This window comes from Exophiala bonariae (assembly GCF_035927105.1).
Source record: "Exophiala bonariae strain CCFEE 5792 chromosome Unknown scaffold_20, whole genome shotgun sequence".
In the NCBI taxonomy this organism is placed as follows: Eukaryota; Fungi; Ascomycota; class Eurotiomycetes; order Chaetothyriales; family Herpotrichiellaceae; genus Exophiala; species Exophiala bonariae.
In genome coordinates, this window is record NW_027042495.1 from 662,013 (window position 1) to 677,932 (window position 15,920).

At 48.5% G+C, this 15,920-nt stretch overlaps 3 protein-coding genes across 3 annotated transcripts; 1 reads left to right on the plus strand and 2 right to left on the minus strand.

Annotated features, from left to right (window-relative positions):
* Nucleotides 1-4,030: 4,030 nt before the first annotated feature.
* Nucleotides 4,031-4,966, minus strand: LTR84_005535 (uncharacterized protein; the record flags this gene model as incomplete). The annotated part of the gene is made up of 1 exon (XM_064849103.1): nucleotides 4,031-4,966. The coding sequence occupies one exon, from the start codon at nucleotides 4,964-4,966 to the stop codon at nucleotides 4,031-4,033; it is 936 nt and encodes a 311-aa protein (XP_064704317.1).
* Nucleotides 4,967-9,195: 4,229 nt separating this feature from the next.
* Nucleotides 9,196-10,282, plus strand: LTR84_005536 (uncharacterized protein; the record flags this gene model as incomplete). The annotated part of the gene is made up of 3 exons (XM_064849104.1): nucleotides 9,196-9,680; nucleotides 9,792-10,001; nucleotides 10,057-10,282. The coding sequence occupies 3 exons, from the start codon at nucleotides 9,196-9,198 to the stop codon at nucleotides 10,280-10,282; spliced, it is 921 nt and encodes a 306-aa protein (XP_064704318.1).
* A 2,093-nt stretch (nucleotides 10,283-12,375) lies between these two features.
* On the minus strand, nucleotides 12,376-15,747 carry LTR84_005537 (uncharacterized protein; the record flags this gene model as incomplete). Its single annotated transcript, XM_064849105.1, has 4 exons — nucleotides 12,376-13,699; nucleotides 13,768-14,238; nucleotides 14,319-14,538; nucleotides 14,595-15,747. 4 exons carry the CDS (start codon nucleotides 15,745-15,747, stop codon nucleotides 12,376-12,378), a joined length of 3,168 nt encoding a protein of 1,055 aa, XP_064704319.1.
* Nucleotides 15,748-15,920: the final 173 nt, after the last annotated feature.

The window sequence follows — 15,920 nt, forward strand, 5'->3', positions numbered from 1 at the left end:
GAGTCACCCACTGCCTGTCTTGCCCTAGATGGGCTTGTCGAGCCTCTGGGCTTGCCTCTTCCTCCACCCGTTCGGCCCGCTACGAAACTTGACTCGGGATCGAGTGCCCATCCCGTTCCCCCCCGAGTGCCTCTTTCCAGCCTATATCAATACGCAATATTTACATTTTGACCATCATCATGGCCATAGGGCAGGGTCACACGGATAGGGATTGTGATTGCCATCCATATTCCATCTCGAGCGCTTCATCACATCACATGGTGACTTTACTTCCCTCGACACAGGTTTGGTTGCATCAACCACTGTCTCAAACTGCGTGTTGAGTACGAGGTACTCCTACTCCAGACTGTACACGTAACAACTTTACTTGTTGCATGAGACTTCATGCACGTTGTCATGACCCTGGCAAACTTCGGATCAGTCACTGGAACCTCCACCTGTCAGAGTCCTGGTGTCTCTCCAAATTCATTTGCTGCCAACTTCGCTAGGGTTGTGTATAGTTACATTTTCATGAGGATGACTGCCTCACATCAGTCAAACTGATGCGTTGAAAAGTGTCTCATTACAGTTGACTCTCATCAGCACTTTGTTGTTAAAGATACTTAGCCCTTATACCTCCCCACCCGGAAATGTCAATCTTATGCTCAATCAGGTTGGTTCGGTCGATCATTTTCAGGAGCCAATGGTCGGCCAAGTTGTGAGATACAGCAAAGAGGGAGGAATTTTGTCCCACCTGGCACCTGCTACAACTGGTAATAATATCTGATACTTTAGCCTGTGGGAACCGGACTTCCCCCGGCCAGATTCAAATATGCTGCAAGCCTATGAAAATCAAAGATTCTCTAGTAACAAAGGGCACCGTGTCGCATGCCGGCCAGCTTCATAGGAATAATCATGAGGAGGGATATCCGTGGACACGATTCATGATGTGATAACAAGCTCGACGGTGTGGAAATTAAGGCTTCCTCCTCCTCCACTCCAACTCTTGATAGGGTTGAAGAACATTCTCGATCAAACTAACCACGAAAAATTAAAAAGCGCCATTCTGAGCCGGTCTTGATTAAACTACATTCCAACTACAGTGTACGGATACAAGGTAGGTGAGGAGAGGAAAATCGTACTTAGGTATACTCCGTACGAAACCCAGACTAAGAAACTCGTCTACCTCTTCAGCCACTCATTTTGTTCTCCTCAAAGACATCAGCCACAAAAGACAGAGCAAACGTCAGTGATTGATTCTCCACATCGACATCCCTTACATGGAAGGAAGCTAAGTTACTGTGGCCATACGATACAAGTCTCAATTTATTGCTCCGTATCGAGTCCTCCGGCTGCACCTGTTTTGAGATTTATATCAAGGCCGTTCAACTGGAATATAGAACATTTGCTCTATCGGATTAACCCATATCCTGTTGAAAGACGCTGTGATATTGAACCCACATTGGCAATGCCCGCTGAACTGCCTACTTCTGACTAGTATGTGGGGAGTACGAGTTTACTTCACCAAGTCTTTGAGCGGTTCCGGCGTCAAATGTCGATCGCACCCCACATACCAGTTACAGCTGCAATTCAGTCTGCAGAACTTTGGCTAGAGAGAGGTAAGGGATTCCAGTCGTCTCCTAGTAGGAACTTGACAACATTATTGAGCGTGGGAGATACTCATTGCTCGATCTCTCCATCCACCTACCATTTCAGCTCGAAGATAGGCCTCCCATAATCCTTGTTCCAGGCGTTGAGATCCCTGAACCTTTTGTAGTGGGGGTCCACCAGTCTCAATGAGGCGTGATCCTTTTCGGAAGGATGAAATCTTGGCGGCTACTTAAGCCTGGTTAAGTTCGAGGCAGTCTGAGATAGCACCTGGTATCAGCTTGTCCCACCGGCTCTTCCAGCTGCTACTTCCTACTCAGGCTGACCACTATTGCACGAAACCAGATGATCTTTGCACTGGGGTAGATGCTGCATTTGAATCAATCGAATCGAAATTCTTTCTGCATACGGATACCACAAAGCAGAAATGGAGATTCATGCGTCATGAATCGTGACGTTCGGACTGGCCAAAATGACTCGCGTCTTACTAGCATTGTGGAACAACAGTCAGCTGTTTCACATGTATGCTGAACATGCAACAAGAACAATTAACCAGGCTCAAGACATTTGTTAATCATGTGAAGCGGCCTGTCTCACCTGGCCAACCTGGCCTGACATACCAGCCATACCCAACCATCCAAGGTAGCCTCTAAACATATCCTTCTCAGACCACTCGTAGCATCCTCGAAGTTCTAGGTACGAGTAGGTGCGGGTGTCCATACTCCGGATAGCATTGTGAGTATTCTCCGCACACTACAGCTCGGAGGCCTCCAGGAACAGAACAGCTGGTTAGTCGTCCATGCAGAGTGTCCAAATGTATCAAGCCACGACCGTCCCGTCCCGCGCCCGCTACTTTTCCCCTGCAGACATTTTTAGACAATTCTGACGTTACTAATTAAAACAGTTCAGACTCGAAAGGCCCGTTGAAAACGTCAAAGCCTTATGGAGTATCCTCTCCATGTGCAACATCTGGCTGGAACTTTTCATCAACTCTCATGATCTCAAATCTTTCTAACTTCTCGAACATTTCATCATGCCCCTGATCCCATCTCTCCACCATCTGAGGCAGGGATTCGTCTCCTTGATGTTTCCAGCTTATTACACTCAATCCAGGGTGGCGTGCTCTGACAAGCACCAAATCCTGATCACCCTGTGCTGTCACTGGCCACCTCCGAATAGTCTTGCATGAAATCAACTCTGGATCTCTGGGGAACACTCGCGGAGAGAGCACTAAACATAGTATGGTGGAACGATGTTTGGCCAAATGCCTGATGATTTAGCCAATCTTTTCATCTTTATCAATTTCACCATTCACCCATCTCTCTATTTATGATAGACTATCATGTTCGCATGACTGTGCCTAATGTGGAGGTACCCTTTAGGTAGCTCACAGTGTTTCTTGTCTTGACAAAGACACTCGACACGATTTCCACTGTCCAATTCTCATCGAGTTGAAGGTTCTCTACGCCTCTCCCTCAGCATCCATATCGACTTGTGATCTGCAAGTAGCCAAGAACCATGTTCAGCTGTTGGGTTGGATTTTTGGTATACCCCTTGCCACCCTTTGGCTCCTCGTCATCAGGAGGACACCTATGATATCAAGGGGATATACTTCTCCCTTACTCAATTGGACAAATCTCCCCTTTACCCAATCGAACATTACCAATGGCAGCACACCAATCAATTGATCGAAAGGAAACAGTCCGAGAGGACGTTGTTCACACTAACCCACTGCCCCAAACTCAATCATCGTTTCCAAAATGAACAATGCTGAGAATGATTTTCAATATAGTTCGCTCAAATCTGAATGGACTATCATACTTTCGAGTCGAGACGTAACTTCGAACCTAGTATTCCTGCTTCTGGATGTGGAGATCCGAATCCTGCTCTGGAAATTATGGAAGGACTCCCAATCATAGGGCAGGATCTTGCCTTCGCACGATCCGAATCCGAATCCCATGTTACTCTTAGGGTTCCAAGCACGAATAACGCCAGATGTAAAGGGCCGGCCGCATATTCACGAAAGATCTACGTCGAGCGGCGAAAGTTGTAATATCCTGTGAAGACAAGTCTATTGTAAAATGGCGACTGCCTATTTATCCCCCTGGTTATCGCGGTTTCTTTACTTGCATTCCTTGATCGTGCGAATATTGGCAATGCACATATAGCTGGACTTGAAAAGGACTTGAAGCGTGCGTATCATCGATATCAAAATGATTAGTGCCAAAAGTTGAGCATATGAAGGCCTAATAATCGGGCACTTCAAGAAGAGAATTGGTTCAAGCCGCTGGCTTTTCATATTAGCCTTTGGCTATTGGACTTCATTCGAGTATCTGCGGCTAGAAGGCTATGTATGAAATAAGCGTCAAGGAAAGATTTCGCCTCCAGTAATCGGACTTACAAACCCATGGCTATGTCCCATTCTTGATCAGCAGTCCTTCTCCTATTTACCGCAAAACAATCCCAGCGGTCCATTAGTAGTGTTAGTTGCGCATGCCCAAGTATTCTTGTATTTGTCCTGTAGAATGGCTTGTCCAATTCGCTGTTGGCAAGTGTTTGGATATTTTGCAAACAGTTGGCCCAAGGCGCTCGCAAAGTTTTTCACGGGATCGCCATTCTTCACCACCAAGCATAGTATGTCGGTGCCTTTCCCGTCATTGTTTGGATAGTTTGAGACGAGGGTTAGATCCTCCGAGTTGTAGTGGTTGGGATTTTCCGCACCGAGGAAGTTGTACATGGCGTCGTTGCGCTTGCAGATGTGGGTGTGGATCTGCTCGTGAGTCCTCACGCGGACGGAGTTCATGGCCAACGCTTGCTCCTGGGGCTTGTAGCAGGACTGCGAGAATTCCCAGCCTTCATCGAAAAACTTGGGCTTCTCGTACGTGTCGAGGATTCCGGAAACGCGCTCGTTGGTCGTGGTGAGATTCTCCTTTGCCCCTGGTTGCGAGAGGAGGACCCAGATGGGACCAGTGTCTTTCTTGATGGGGCCGCTGGTTTTGTTGCACCATTGCGGATTTTTCAAGCAGTCACACAGACTATGGAACCATAGGCCGCATCCTTGGCAGCTCGCCTCCCTGTCGGTGCATCCTCCTAGGCACGTCGTGACGTTCTTGAAGGCCGTGAGAAATTCTCCCTTGCTGTTCGGACAGACCGAGCAGTTCATCGGAGGAGAAGAGCAGCCGAACTGCTGTTCACGACAGACGCATGACCCCATGTTCATCGTGCTAATCTCAGTCGAGTTGCAGAGTGGAGGCGGTACAGCCCTTCCGTACAATAGTGGGTTCGCGAGCGCATGGTCGTGGAAAGATCCCAACCCTGCGAAGCTCATCGCGCTGGACCAACCCAGGGCGAGGGTCAAAAGGAGCCAATGTTTCGCCATAACCTCGAAGTCCGAGGCGAAAGTTTCAACGAAGGAAGTAGAGATATATTTGGCCGCACTCACAATACCGAGACTGTAAATCTGGATATGATCTAGATGATGAAAGCCTGTGGTTGGGAGCTGGACCCCGGTCCAACTATTTCTGTCATATTTATGTTCTTCCACCGTCTCTTTTTGCAACATCAGCTGATTCTATATCAAGCTGTGTCCCAAATCTTTGTCGCCGTGCTAAACTTGGCGAGATGTAGCCATTTTCAAAGCACAGGCCACATCGACCAAATGGAGGAGGACGAGGCTCATTAAGGGAATTTTGGAGTTCAGCTGCGTCTACCAGAACTTTGTATACGAGTTGCGAGGTCTGTGCAACAGTCGTACCATCCCTGATATCGGATTTGTAGTTCGTGTTTGTGGAGATTCAGTATTTCTGGGGTTGGCGGTGGCGTTTATGGCAGTTGATGGCACTACAGAACTCGCACGGTTATCGTCTGGGGCTGAGAAGAGCTGTTAAGGTCGAGACACGAATAACGCCGGAAGTGAATGGCGGCCGCCCATCCACGAAATGCCTAAGTCGAATGGCAACCACCGCAAATCCCATTCATCGGGTGGAAGCTCAACTTGGGGCTGCTGTAGACGTCCATCGTACCAATCAAAGCCACTGAGCGCAAATTCCAGCTAGACCGATTAGAGTCTCATCATTCTGCGCTCGGCAGAGCATCTCCCTGGCTGTGTGAAAACTACAGCAAGTTTAGCTGGCGAAAAAATGACAACCAGACTTCGAGCCATAGTCGCCGTTATGACATATGCTCATTCTATTCATATCTCCCTCTTTGGGGCTGTGGAGGTAGCCGATAACACCTTCGCTTCCCTAGAACGTTGAGGAACTGCAGGCGAGCTTCCAAAATGTCCTTTGAGCCTGTGAAATTGACGAGGAAGTTCGTCAGGGACAAGACTGCCGTCCGGCTTGCGTCGCTATCCAAAAAGTGATGTTCGGTGGAGATATCCCAAAATCCTGTTCTCAGAGGAGTGATGCACCTTTCATAGATCTGGGACGAAGTAGCTTGCTACAACAATCTCATGCTCTCCCTGTGATTGATGTCCAGCAACTCCCAAAAAGTTGTCGATAGCGAGGCTAGGTTACTCTTGTGTACGGCATGCTAGTAGATCGATGAAGCATTGCGGCGGAGTAGAAAGATATTGGAGCAACGAATACTAACCACCGACTACGAGTAGGCCTTGCTGCTGTAAGGTAGCTCAGCGCCAGCTGCTGGGCCACGCCGAAAATAGTAATCAGGTTCTCGTGGTTCAAATGTCGAAAACTTATATACAAATTGTCAAGTGAACAAATGCTCCCTCTTGTTTAGAATGGACCCTCACTTTCATCCGGACGCTTTTTACAACGACAATCCTTCTAACTTGAAACTTATACGAGTTAGTTCTGGTCTCCTAGATGTCCACTTATATGATGGGATTCTGTATCCATAGAAGCATTAGAAAATAGGAGTGAATTTTCAAAAGGTTCTCAATCGCTCCAGCGCCTCTGAAATCTTCTTCCAGTCTAAAAGCTAGATCGGATTTTTGATCTTTCAACTTCAATACTGATACAGATGTGGTCTGTTGTATCCACCAAGCATGCTCGCTTCTCGTTTTCAATCATTAAAAATACAGGACCTAATGGAAACAGGATGAGGCCCGGGTACCCAACATTATCATCGCAACCATCTGTCATGGCAATAACTGCCCTCATGCCATCCCTTCCATCATCGTAAAGAACTGATTTCTCATCTCAGCTCACCTCAGCCGAAGTAGCCTCCACACTGAAATCCACTCCATCCGGTTGATCTGGTCAACCCATAATCAATCGATCAAAATACATCAATGGAAGTTCATCCGAATCCACATCTACCAGCGTCTGCGCTTCTGGGCCATTGGCGGTCGTCCGCCACCCATGACAATAGGCTGACGCACCGGTCGCGAAGTATGGGTATGGGTCTTGACGACCTTCGTCCTCTCGCGTCGCGAAATCACATACCATGCGTGGATGACACCGGGAATCCAGCCAAGTATTGTAAGGCAGATATTGATTAGGAAGGAAGCTCCACATCCGGAGCGGAGGAGCACTGCCACTGGTGGGATGAAGATCGCGAGCATGTACAGACATACATTGCCCTGAGCGGGAGTGTTAGTAGAGTTTATGGGAACAGGGAAGGCAGCAGAAGACGTACTGTGGAGGATTTTTCGTGTCGTGAAGGCATTGCGTTGTATTGTTATGCGATAGGGATGCTAGTAGTTGTTGCGCAGCGAAGTACTGGTAGGAATAGTTGTTATACCAGGTATCGTCTAGGTCGTGCGTAGTGTTTATCAACTCAGGTAGAAAGGTTGATTATCAGTGGAGATAGTTTTTATGTCTTGAAGAACACTTTCGAGCAGGAAAGAGCGAAGGGAATGGAATATATATCCTCGACATAGGCGAGCCTTCCTGATATCAAACCCATCAATACCAGTGATATCAGACCCCCACCCCAGAGCCTCAACCGGTTTTTTCCCTGGATGCTCAATGCAGATCATCCTCCATTATCTACAGTGAGCGCCAGGAGTGACGTTGTTCGACCATCACGCCGTGACGTTCTGTCGTGTGATCGAGGCCAAGAAAGGTAATGTTGATGGGAGTCGTCAGCCTTTGGGATGATATGACGTCGGTAAGGCTTGCTTTGAGAACGGGTGGGGATTCGGAGAAGCTTTCCGGGGGCTGGGCATTCCACTTCTGGCGATTGAAATGGTCAGACAGTTTCTAAAACCACAACTCTACTATCTCATTTAGTTGCGATCACAGAAACAATCTTCCCGTCAGACAGCTCATCACTTCAGTTGCCGAGAAATTCTGGTCCACTTTCCTTTGCCATGCCACGTGTTTATCAAATCATTCTGTGCCGTCAACCGCTTCGCCAAACCTCGCCACGGCTGCAACTACTCTGGGCATGTTCTTTTGTTCATAAAAGTTCTTGGTTTTTCTTCAGATTGGCAATTATGACGCCTTTCGCGCACCACAGAAGTCTTAGCGGGTAATCGTTTGTACGTCCAGCGATCCGATTGACTTTTACAGGCGCTAATGCCGAGATCCGACAAGAAATTGATACTTTAGCGATCTCGAGGAATATCCTCCGATTCTGTAGACGCAGCCATACACACAGCACCAAGCAGGCTAAATCTGGGAGTATGTGCGATCAGGACATGGGCTAGCGATCTCGGGAAAATACCGTGCCCGTCCCATTCATGGTGCCATCGAAGCTCCATTTAGCCTGAGTTCGATTGACTAAACTCAGCGGCAATGATAATACTTCGCTTGACTTCGGTCCACTGCTTGATCGTTCGTGTATGTCTGTATCAGAACGATTCACGGGGTGATATATCAACAATTGGAAAATCTTGTGTGTCGCAAATTGTGACTTGCCGAGGGGACTAAACCAATTTCGAAGGGGTTTTGGGAGAAGCAGCACGCTAACCAAAAGTCTACAAACCTAACTGGATGACCGTGGAGGCGTGGAAAATCCGCATAGAATATACTACTAGCACCCAGGAACCTTTAGGTTCACAACCACCCGTGCTGTCCTGTCCTGTCCATATTGAGGTCCCTCCCCGTAGTACTAGACCACCAAGGAACTGCCGAATTCCACCTGTGAGCTCGATCCAGACTTTTCAAACCAAGTACTTCGCTCGGGCTCCTCGGGTTCCTTTGGCTCTCCCGACGTAACTATTCCTAATTGATGGGGAACGGCGGAGAGATCTCCTATCGTCCCTAGCACTAATCAGCCGGTTTATTGTGCTTGTAGACTGTGTACTTACGCTTGAATTTGATGGATAGGGATGATAATTCGATCAGTTCAATCACAGCCCGTAGCATGTTGCTAACACGACTGCCGAGTTAGACATCTTGATTGAGGAGGGTCCCTCCAAGCCAATGAATAACAGCCTATTAAATCTGTGGTTCATCCGGAGGAGTCGTGTCTCAGTCAATACTCTGAGGTCTGTACGTCCCGGGTTATCTTGACCTAGTCCGTGGGTGAAAATGGAGAAAAGCACTCTGACAACAATACTCGAGACGGTCGTAGCCTTCTTGGTCCCGTTGTATAAAAAGGTAGATAAGGAGGAACTACAACCTCAATCCAAAAGTTCTTCAGTCAACATCAATTCTACTCACATTTCCAGCGAAACATCTTTCAGATAAAAGAATCATGGCCACCACCACTGTTACAACCACTGATTCGATATTACCTCACGGACCGAAGGACGATGACTCACAAGCTCCACGGCTTGAGCACCTCGACGCCACAGATTCCTCCACAACCCATCAGAAACTCGTCGAGATTCTCAGGCGGGACGGAGGTGTCGTTGTCAGAGGCTTGATCAGCCCGGAGCATGCTGGGAGGATTAGAACGGAGCTCAAATCCACATTTGAAGCCGACGTACCGGACAAGTCTGGATTTTTCCCTTCAACCACTCGCCGTGCAACAGGATTGCTTGGAGTTTCGGATGCTTGTGTAGAACTTGCCACTTCCAACCTCTGGATCGACGCTTGCAATGCGATTCTAACGAGCAGATGCTCGCCGTGGTATGGTGAGAGGCGGGCAGCCTTCACCAGCAAGCCAATTCTGGCCGGCACTTTTGGCTTCCAGATCCTACCAGGCACTCGCCAGCAGGATCTTCACCGTGATGACAGGTACGTCATACCATATCTTACGACGTTTTGCTGGCCAATACTGTTGAACCTCGGAGCTAGACGCTGACTTGGTGGATTGTTACGTATCTACAGTGACTACCACCTCCCTAGTGGACTCGACTCTTGTATGATGGGATTATTGGTAGCCGTGACCAAATCCACAAAGGAGAATGGTGCAACACTGGTAGTACCTCGCTCTCACTTGTGGAGTCTAGATCGTGCTCCAAAGAACGAGGAAGCCATTGCAGTCGAGCTTGACGTTGGCGATGCTTTGATATTCGGTGGTAACTTGTACCATGCCGGTGGGGCCAACAAGACTAGGTAAGGAGAAAGATCTGCGTATGCCTGGACTGCCGATTGCTGACCGATCATATAGTGACCAAATCCGTGAGGTTATCGGCTTGTTCATGTGCAAGGGTTATATGCGGCCAGAAGAGAACCATACGCTAGCAGTCCCACCCCAGGAAGCGAAAAGATTCTCCCCTCAGGTACAGCGCCTTCTTGGGTATGGAATTAGTCAACCGGCCGTTGGGTTTTATAAGTACAAAGACCCGATGCAGGTCTTGTTCGGAGTCGAAGATGAGGAAACTGTGCGACTGTAAGAAACTATAAAGTCATTCAAAACGACCAGGGTTGAAGAATCAAAGAATCAAGAATTTGTGTTCAACTGCAGTCCACTGTCGAGCATATTTGATCCAATTTCTCTCTTGCTTTTGCTCCCAGAATGCCTTGAGGAAGTTGAGCATGCGTGGTCGGTCAATAGCGCAGGATAAGTGCATGATGGAGTGTAGACGCTGCTCAACCCAATGCTGACTATTCAGGTCATCCACACTTTCAGTACCTGCAACGAACAGCGGCCAAGGTTGATCTTGAGGACAAGAGTCAGGATTCGAGAAAGTCAGTAGCGAGTGGAACAATTTGGTGCGTAGGTCGAAAAGAATGTCGGGTGTAATACTATCCTCAAGGAGTGCTCGGCAGCTGTAAAGCGTAGTTGCGTGGAAGTAGGCGTCGACAAGACAACGAACGTCGATCATGTGAGAACTAGTACAAAGAGATAGTTTTGAGGGGAGTAGGTTGATGGCTGAAGCCCGTGCTTCTAAGAGGGCCGATTGCACTTGCAAGAAGGCCTTCTTTAGATATATATGCCTCTCTGGCCCAAGAACCTGTTCGCTGAGTTTTCGCTCAATGCTGGTAATGTGCCTCAGGATCGAAAGGAAGGGAGTAAATATGAATAGTTGACTGTCAAACTTGGCGGTCACCAGGATCTCATCAGAAATGGATCCGCAGGTTATATTAGCTGTGTAATCTGTCAAAAGTGGCCATGTAGTAGCGGCAAGCAGTTCCTCAGATAGGAATTTACTTATAGAGTCATCACCCATCATAGGGAGAAGATAACTGTTAACTTTTTGGGCAGCATCCAGATGTGTTCGCCATATACCAGACAAAGGCCAATGCACTTCGAGGTAGGACAGCAACAGGATACTTGCTATGACGGTATTTCTCAAAAACTGGCGTCTTGGAGTAGTCATATCGACACAGCACCTCAGCTCCTTGAGGTCTTCAGCAAGCAATGCGAAAGCTTTCTCACGGTACGAGGACATAGCATGAAGGCAAATAGCCCTGTCATGATTCTCGTCGGATAACCTGGATCCAATGTTGCTAGCTGCGAGACCAAGGACGGTAGCAATAAGAGAAGGTGACTGACTCGCAAGCGGTAGTATCAGCTGACACCAAGGGTTTGAGCCATCTTCGTACCACGCCAATTGACTCGATACAACTCTAACATAGTGGTCAAGAAGAGCCGGTCTCTGAACGATATGTGGGACGGAGTGAAGAAGCTCCATACAATATGGTAAACCAGGAATGCTGAGACTGCCCAACGAAAGTTGCGATGGTGTAGAATCGTCCTTTGCCGCGTTGGTGAGCGGTAGAGGAACGGGTTCTAAGTCTTTCGAGGGGGATTCTGTGGACACAAAATCCCGACGATTTGGTCCTTTGCTTACGGCTCCGCAAATCCATTTGAGTCGCTTGTTATATCCAGGACAAGGGAAGCCCCGCGAGCTGCACTTCAAGCATTGGGGAAGAGTCCTGTCACAGCGAATGCGCCGACGGTTACACTTCCTACATTCTAATTTGAACTAAAGTCAGAATACAGACATGAGAAAATTCTGGGGAGAGGAATCGAAAATTACCGCTGTCTGCCTCCTTAGTCGACAAAGGCATTTTGTACCAAAGAAACCTATTATTCCAAGCGTGGCCGCAATAACGAGCGAAGAAGTCCTGTAGTCGCAATCTCTCTTTGTCGTTGTCCCTGACATCCCCAAGAGTAAAACAAATGAGGACGAGGTGGATGAGATGGGCGCTGCCCAGGTGGTCCTAGCTTAGTTACGGATAGTTGTGATTTCTTTTGTCTTTTCATTTCTAATGACGCAACGGTACCTCCCGAGGTCGATGACTCGAATAAGGCCAAACAACCTGGCGGTTCTGACTGTCTCCTTACTAAGGTAGATATAGATCACGATGTTACTTGAACGTGGTCAGTGTTTGATGTCTTCTCACTGTGAGAGGTAATGCCTATTCCATTAAGACATAAACTGTGCAAGGACAGCATATGTATCGGCGCAAAATGACATTCATCTGATCATTCTTGTCGCCCGTCACTCGACCGCATTCCGTGTGGCATCATGATTACCATTTATTCCCTTTCGCGGCGCAGAGCTCGCTCAAATCTCTCGAGCTCCCAAACACTCGCCAAACGAGAAGGATCGTCAGTGCTTAAAATACGTGCATCGACATCCACGACTTTCTTCATCAGCTCGATGGCTTTCTCGATCTGACCACTCTCGAAATACATCACTGCTAGTTCATGTTGACTGTCTCGACGGTGAGGATGTTCTTCCGGCAGCATATTCGCCTTACGAAAGACAACGTTCTCAAGAATAGCGAATGCGGCCCTGTCCTGACCAATGAACTGATAAGCGCGCGCCAGTGCGTGTTGGGAGTTGAGTAAATCTGAATCGTTGTCTTCCAGGCTAGCTTCTCGGATCCGAACCACTTCCTCGAGAAGCTTGACGGCCTCGCCGTCCTTGCCGGCCTGTCCATCCTGGTTATATGTCAAGGCAAGAGTGTGTAGAGTATGAAGCCTATGTGGACTGTCTTCTGGTAAAGTCTCCTCCATCTTCTTGATATGCTCGAGTATATAGATCGCTTCCGTAGTTTGACCCTGGTTTCGTAAAGCTCTAGCTTTCAGGTCATACAGGGAAAGCCAGGGGTGTTTGGGTACCAGCGGATCAAGGTTGAAAGTTTTGAACATGAAAATGAGCAAATCTTTCAGTGCACTGTCGTCCCGCATCCTGTGTAGGCGCCAAGCTATTGTCGTAAACGTCCGAGCAATCCTCAGTTGATCTTCAGCAGAGAATGAACGAGTCTCTTTCTGTTTTAGCCATGCATGCAGATGCGGTCGAAGTTGTTTTTCAGGCAGGTGCCAGTGCTTGAACTTATCCTGTGAGTGTGAGGCAAGTGCAATCAATGCCCCTGCAGACAACCATGACCGACTTTGGTCAGCCTCTGCCTGCCGCCCTTTGGCCCACCTATGTGCCAGAGGATGCATGGACACAGTTGTGGAGTGCTCCAGCTTGTGCTCGATAATCAGTGACAAAGACGCCAGAAGGTGGCTCGCTTCGACTACACGATAGTTGTCCCATTCTGTCGACTCACACTGCACGAAGGACGGCAACAAAGAGGTATGCCACTTGGAGAGGCCATCCACGTCATCCTCATTGTCGTCATCAAATGCATAGACTTTCCGTGCCCCTTCCCATGCAGCTTGGAAGACTATTAAGGGGAGTTCAACTGCTCCAAGCATTGCCATTTCTCCTGCACCCAGCATAGACAGTGTGCACAGCATGTCAAGTGCGTCTTTGGCGGTTTCTTCGCCGGATGCCTCTAGAATCTGAGCAGATGCTTCGAACGTGGCATATACATGACCGTAACGAGATTGTGCTTGTTGAATATGGAATCTATAGTCTTGTTTTAGCATGTTACCCGATGCCAAGTTAACTCTCATGTGGGTGCTAGGTCGACTGACCGTAAAAGACGAGTTGATTGTTTCTGATAGATATCTGGGTATTGGTTCAAATCACAGTGCCCACGACCAATGTAGGATCCCGCAGCAATCAGTGCCAAAGCATGGTGTCCAAGGAGCTGGCAAACATTTTTTGCACTAGGGCCAAACTCTTCGCGCCACTCCGGAGGAGTGTTGGCTGCATTGAAGAGCAGGCGTACGCCATCCTTAGTCGGCAGTCCTTTCAGAGACTCGAAGCCAGTGGTTTGATGGGTACGACAGTCCGGATTCCGGCTGGTCAGCAGTACAATACCTCGGTTACCAGGAGGGAAATATGCATCATAGTCCTGAGCAGGATCATCGGCGTTGTCAATGATAAGGAGCCACGAATGTCCAACCTCTGCAAGTAATTGAACCGCTTCGGGGAGACTAGCTGCATTCTGATTCAGCTTTTTCGCAATTTTGATGTATGCCTTTTCTGCGATGGCATAAGAGCTCACGTCTACCCAAAAAACGCCCCAAAATATGGTATGGATTAGCATTGGCTATCAACACACATAGGCCAGGAAACTTACAATTGTCTCATCGAGTTTGCAACTTTAAGGCAAAGCTCACTCTTTCCCTGGCCACCCATCCCAGTAATAACAAATCTGCGCTGGACGGTGCTTTCCGTGTCATTGAGACTGCGACGAATGGCAGTTTCTATATCTTCTAAGATGCCCTCTCTGCCAGTAAATAGCGTATTGACAGAACGTGTAAGCATCCAATGTACATTGCCTGCCGGAACCGACGTATCTGCACTTGTCAGTAATGCGTTCATGAAGATCGAAGAGCTTCAAAGCAAGCCATACTCGCTGGAACCGATGAATCTGATCTCACAAGAGCAGAATCTGATACCGATGGTGGACTATAAGGCGAAGACTGCAGTAAACGGATTGGAAGGAGGTCATCTCTAATAGGGTGGGCCCCAGATATCCACTCTGTTAGAAATGCCTTCGCACATGCCGCAGCGGTGCCAGCCGCGTAGACCTGCCACGCCTTGTTCTTGTGGCTGTCCGAGTAATCGCTTGCGCCTTTTATAACGAGACTCGGGAAGTGATCCCAAACTCCTATTCCCTCCATCTCGAAAGCGATGACAGCTTCTCGACGACTAAGAATGTCCCTATGTTCGGCGGATTTCATGACTGTGTCGCCTGATGCCATCCTACCAATATGAATGAACGGACAATGCGTCTGTGAACCTGGCGGGGTTTCGTGACACAAACGCTCTCGGGGAAGACGTCGGTCCAAGTCGCACCTGATTTCATCGCAGGTTGCAGCCGCTGCTTGGTAGCAGATTTCGCGGTTTTCTGTGCAAATGGAACAATCGGCGCGAGCACGATGTACGTGGCGGTAAGAAGGTTCAAAGAGGACATCGGCGTTTGCACCAGGATATCTGGTGTACTTGACAGGCAATTTTGGATCAGAGAGATATTGCACGACCTTCTTTTGTAGTCGTTGTCTCCCTCTGTCCGTTCGCAGTCTATTGAGCAAAGCTCGCACCTCGAGGGGCGCTCTTCCAGGTTGATCATCAAGAGTGTGCTTCGTCTGGAACGTGGTGGGGTATTGTCGTCCAAAGTCATATTGAATGAGCGCCTCACTGAGAATGATATCACCAAGGATGATCTCTTCACCTACCGAGGAAATCGGCGCCGCACCACAAATACCCACGACCAGAGCGAGTTTGATTCGCGTAAAACTCGCTTTCACCCATACCGCAGATGAAGCGGCCGAGACCTTTCCCATCTGCGCCATATGTACTAAAACGCAGTTATGACCCCCGAGGACTCCAGTGGTATATGCATTGGGATCCTCTGGCGCCTTGCCGAAGTCCCGACCCTCGTCATCCCAGAACTTATCAAACATGGATTCGACGCCATCGGCTTCTAAGGGAAGGGCACATATAATCGCAATGTGGAATTCATCGCGACTGGACGGAGGAGGGGGCACCGCATTGGAGGTCATCTTACAACACGGGTGGACGAAGGGGAACGGGAATCGACAGGCTTAATCGGATGCATGAAGTATGTACACATGAAGACTGAGACTGGAGCATCATGCTCATCCAACGACGATGGATGGGCAGAAAAGATCACCTCAGAGTATTGAACATGATGCGGGAAAGAGAAGTAAGGCTG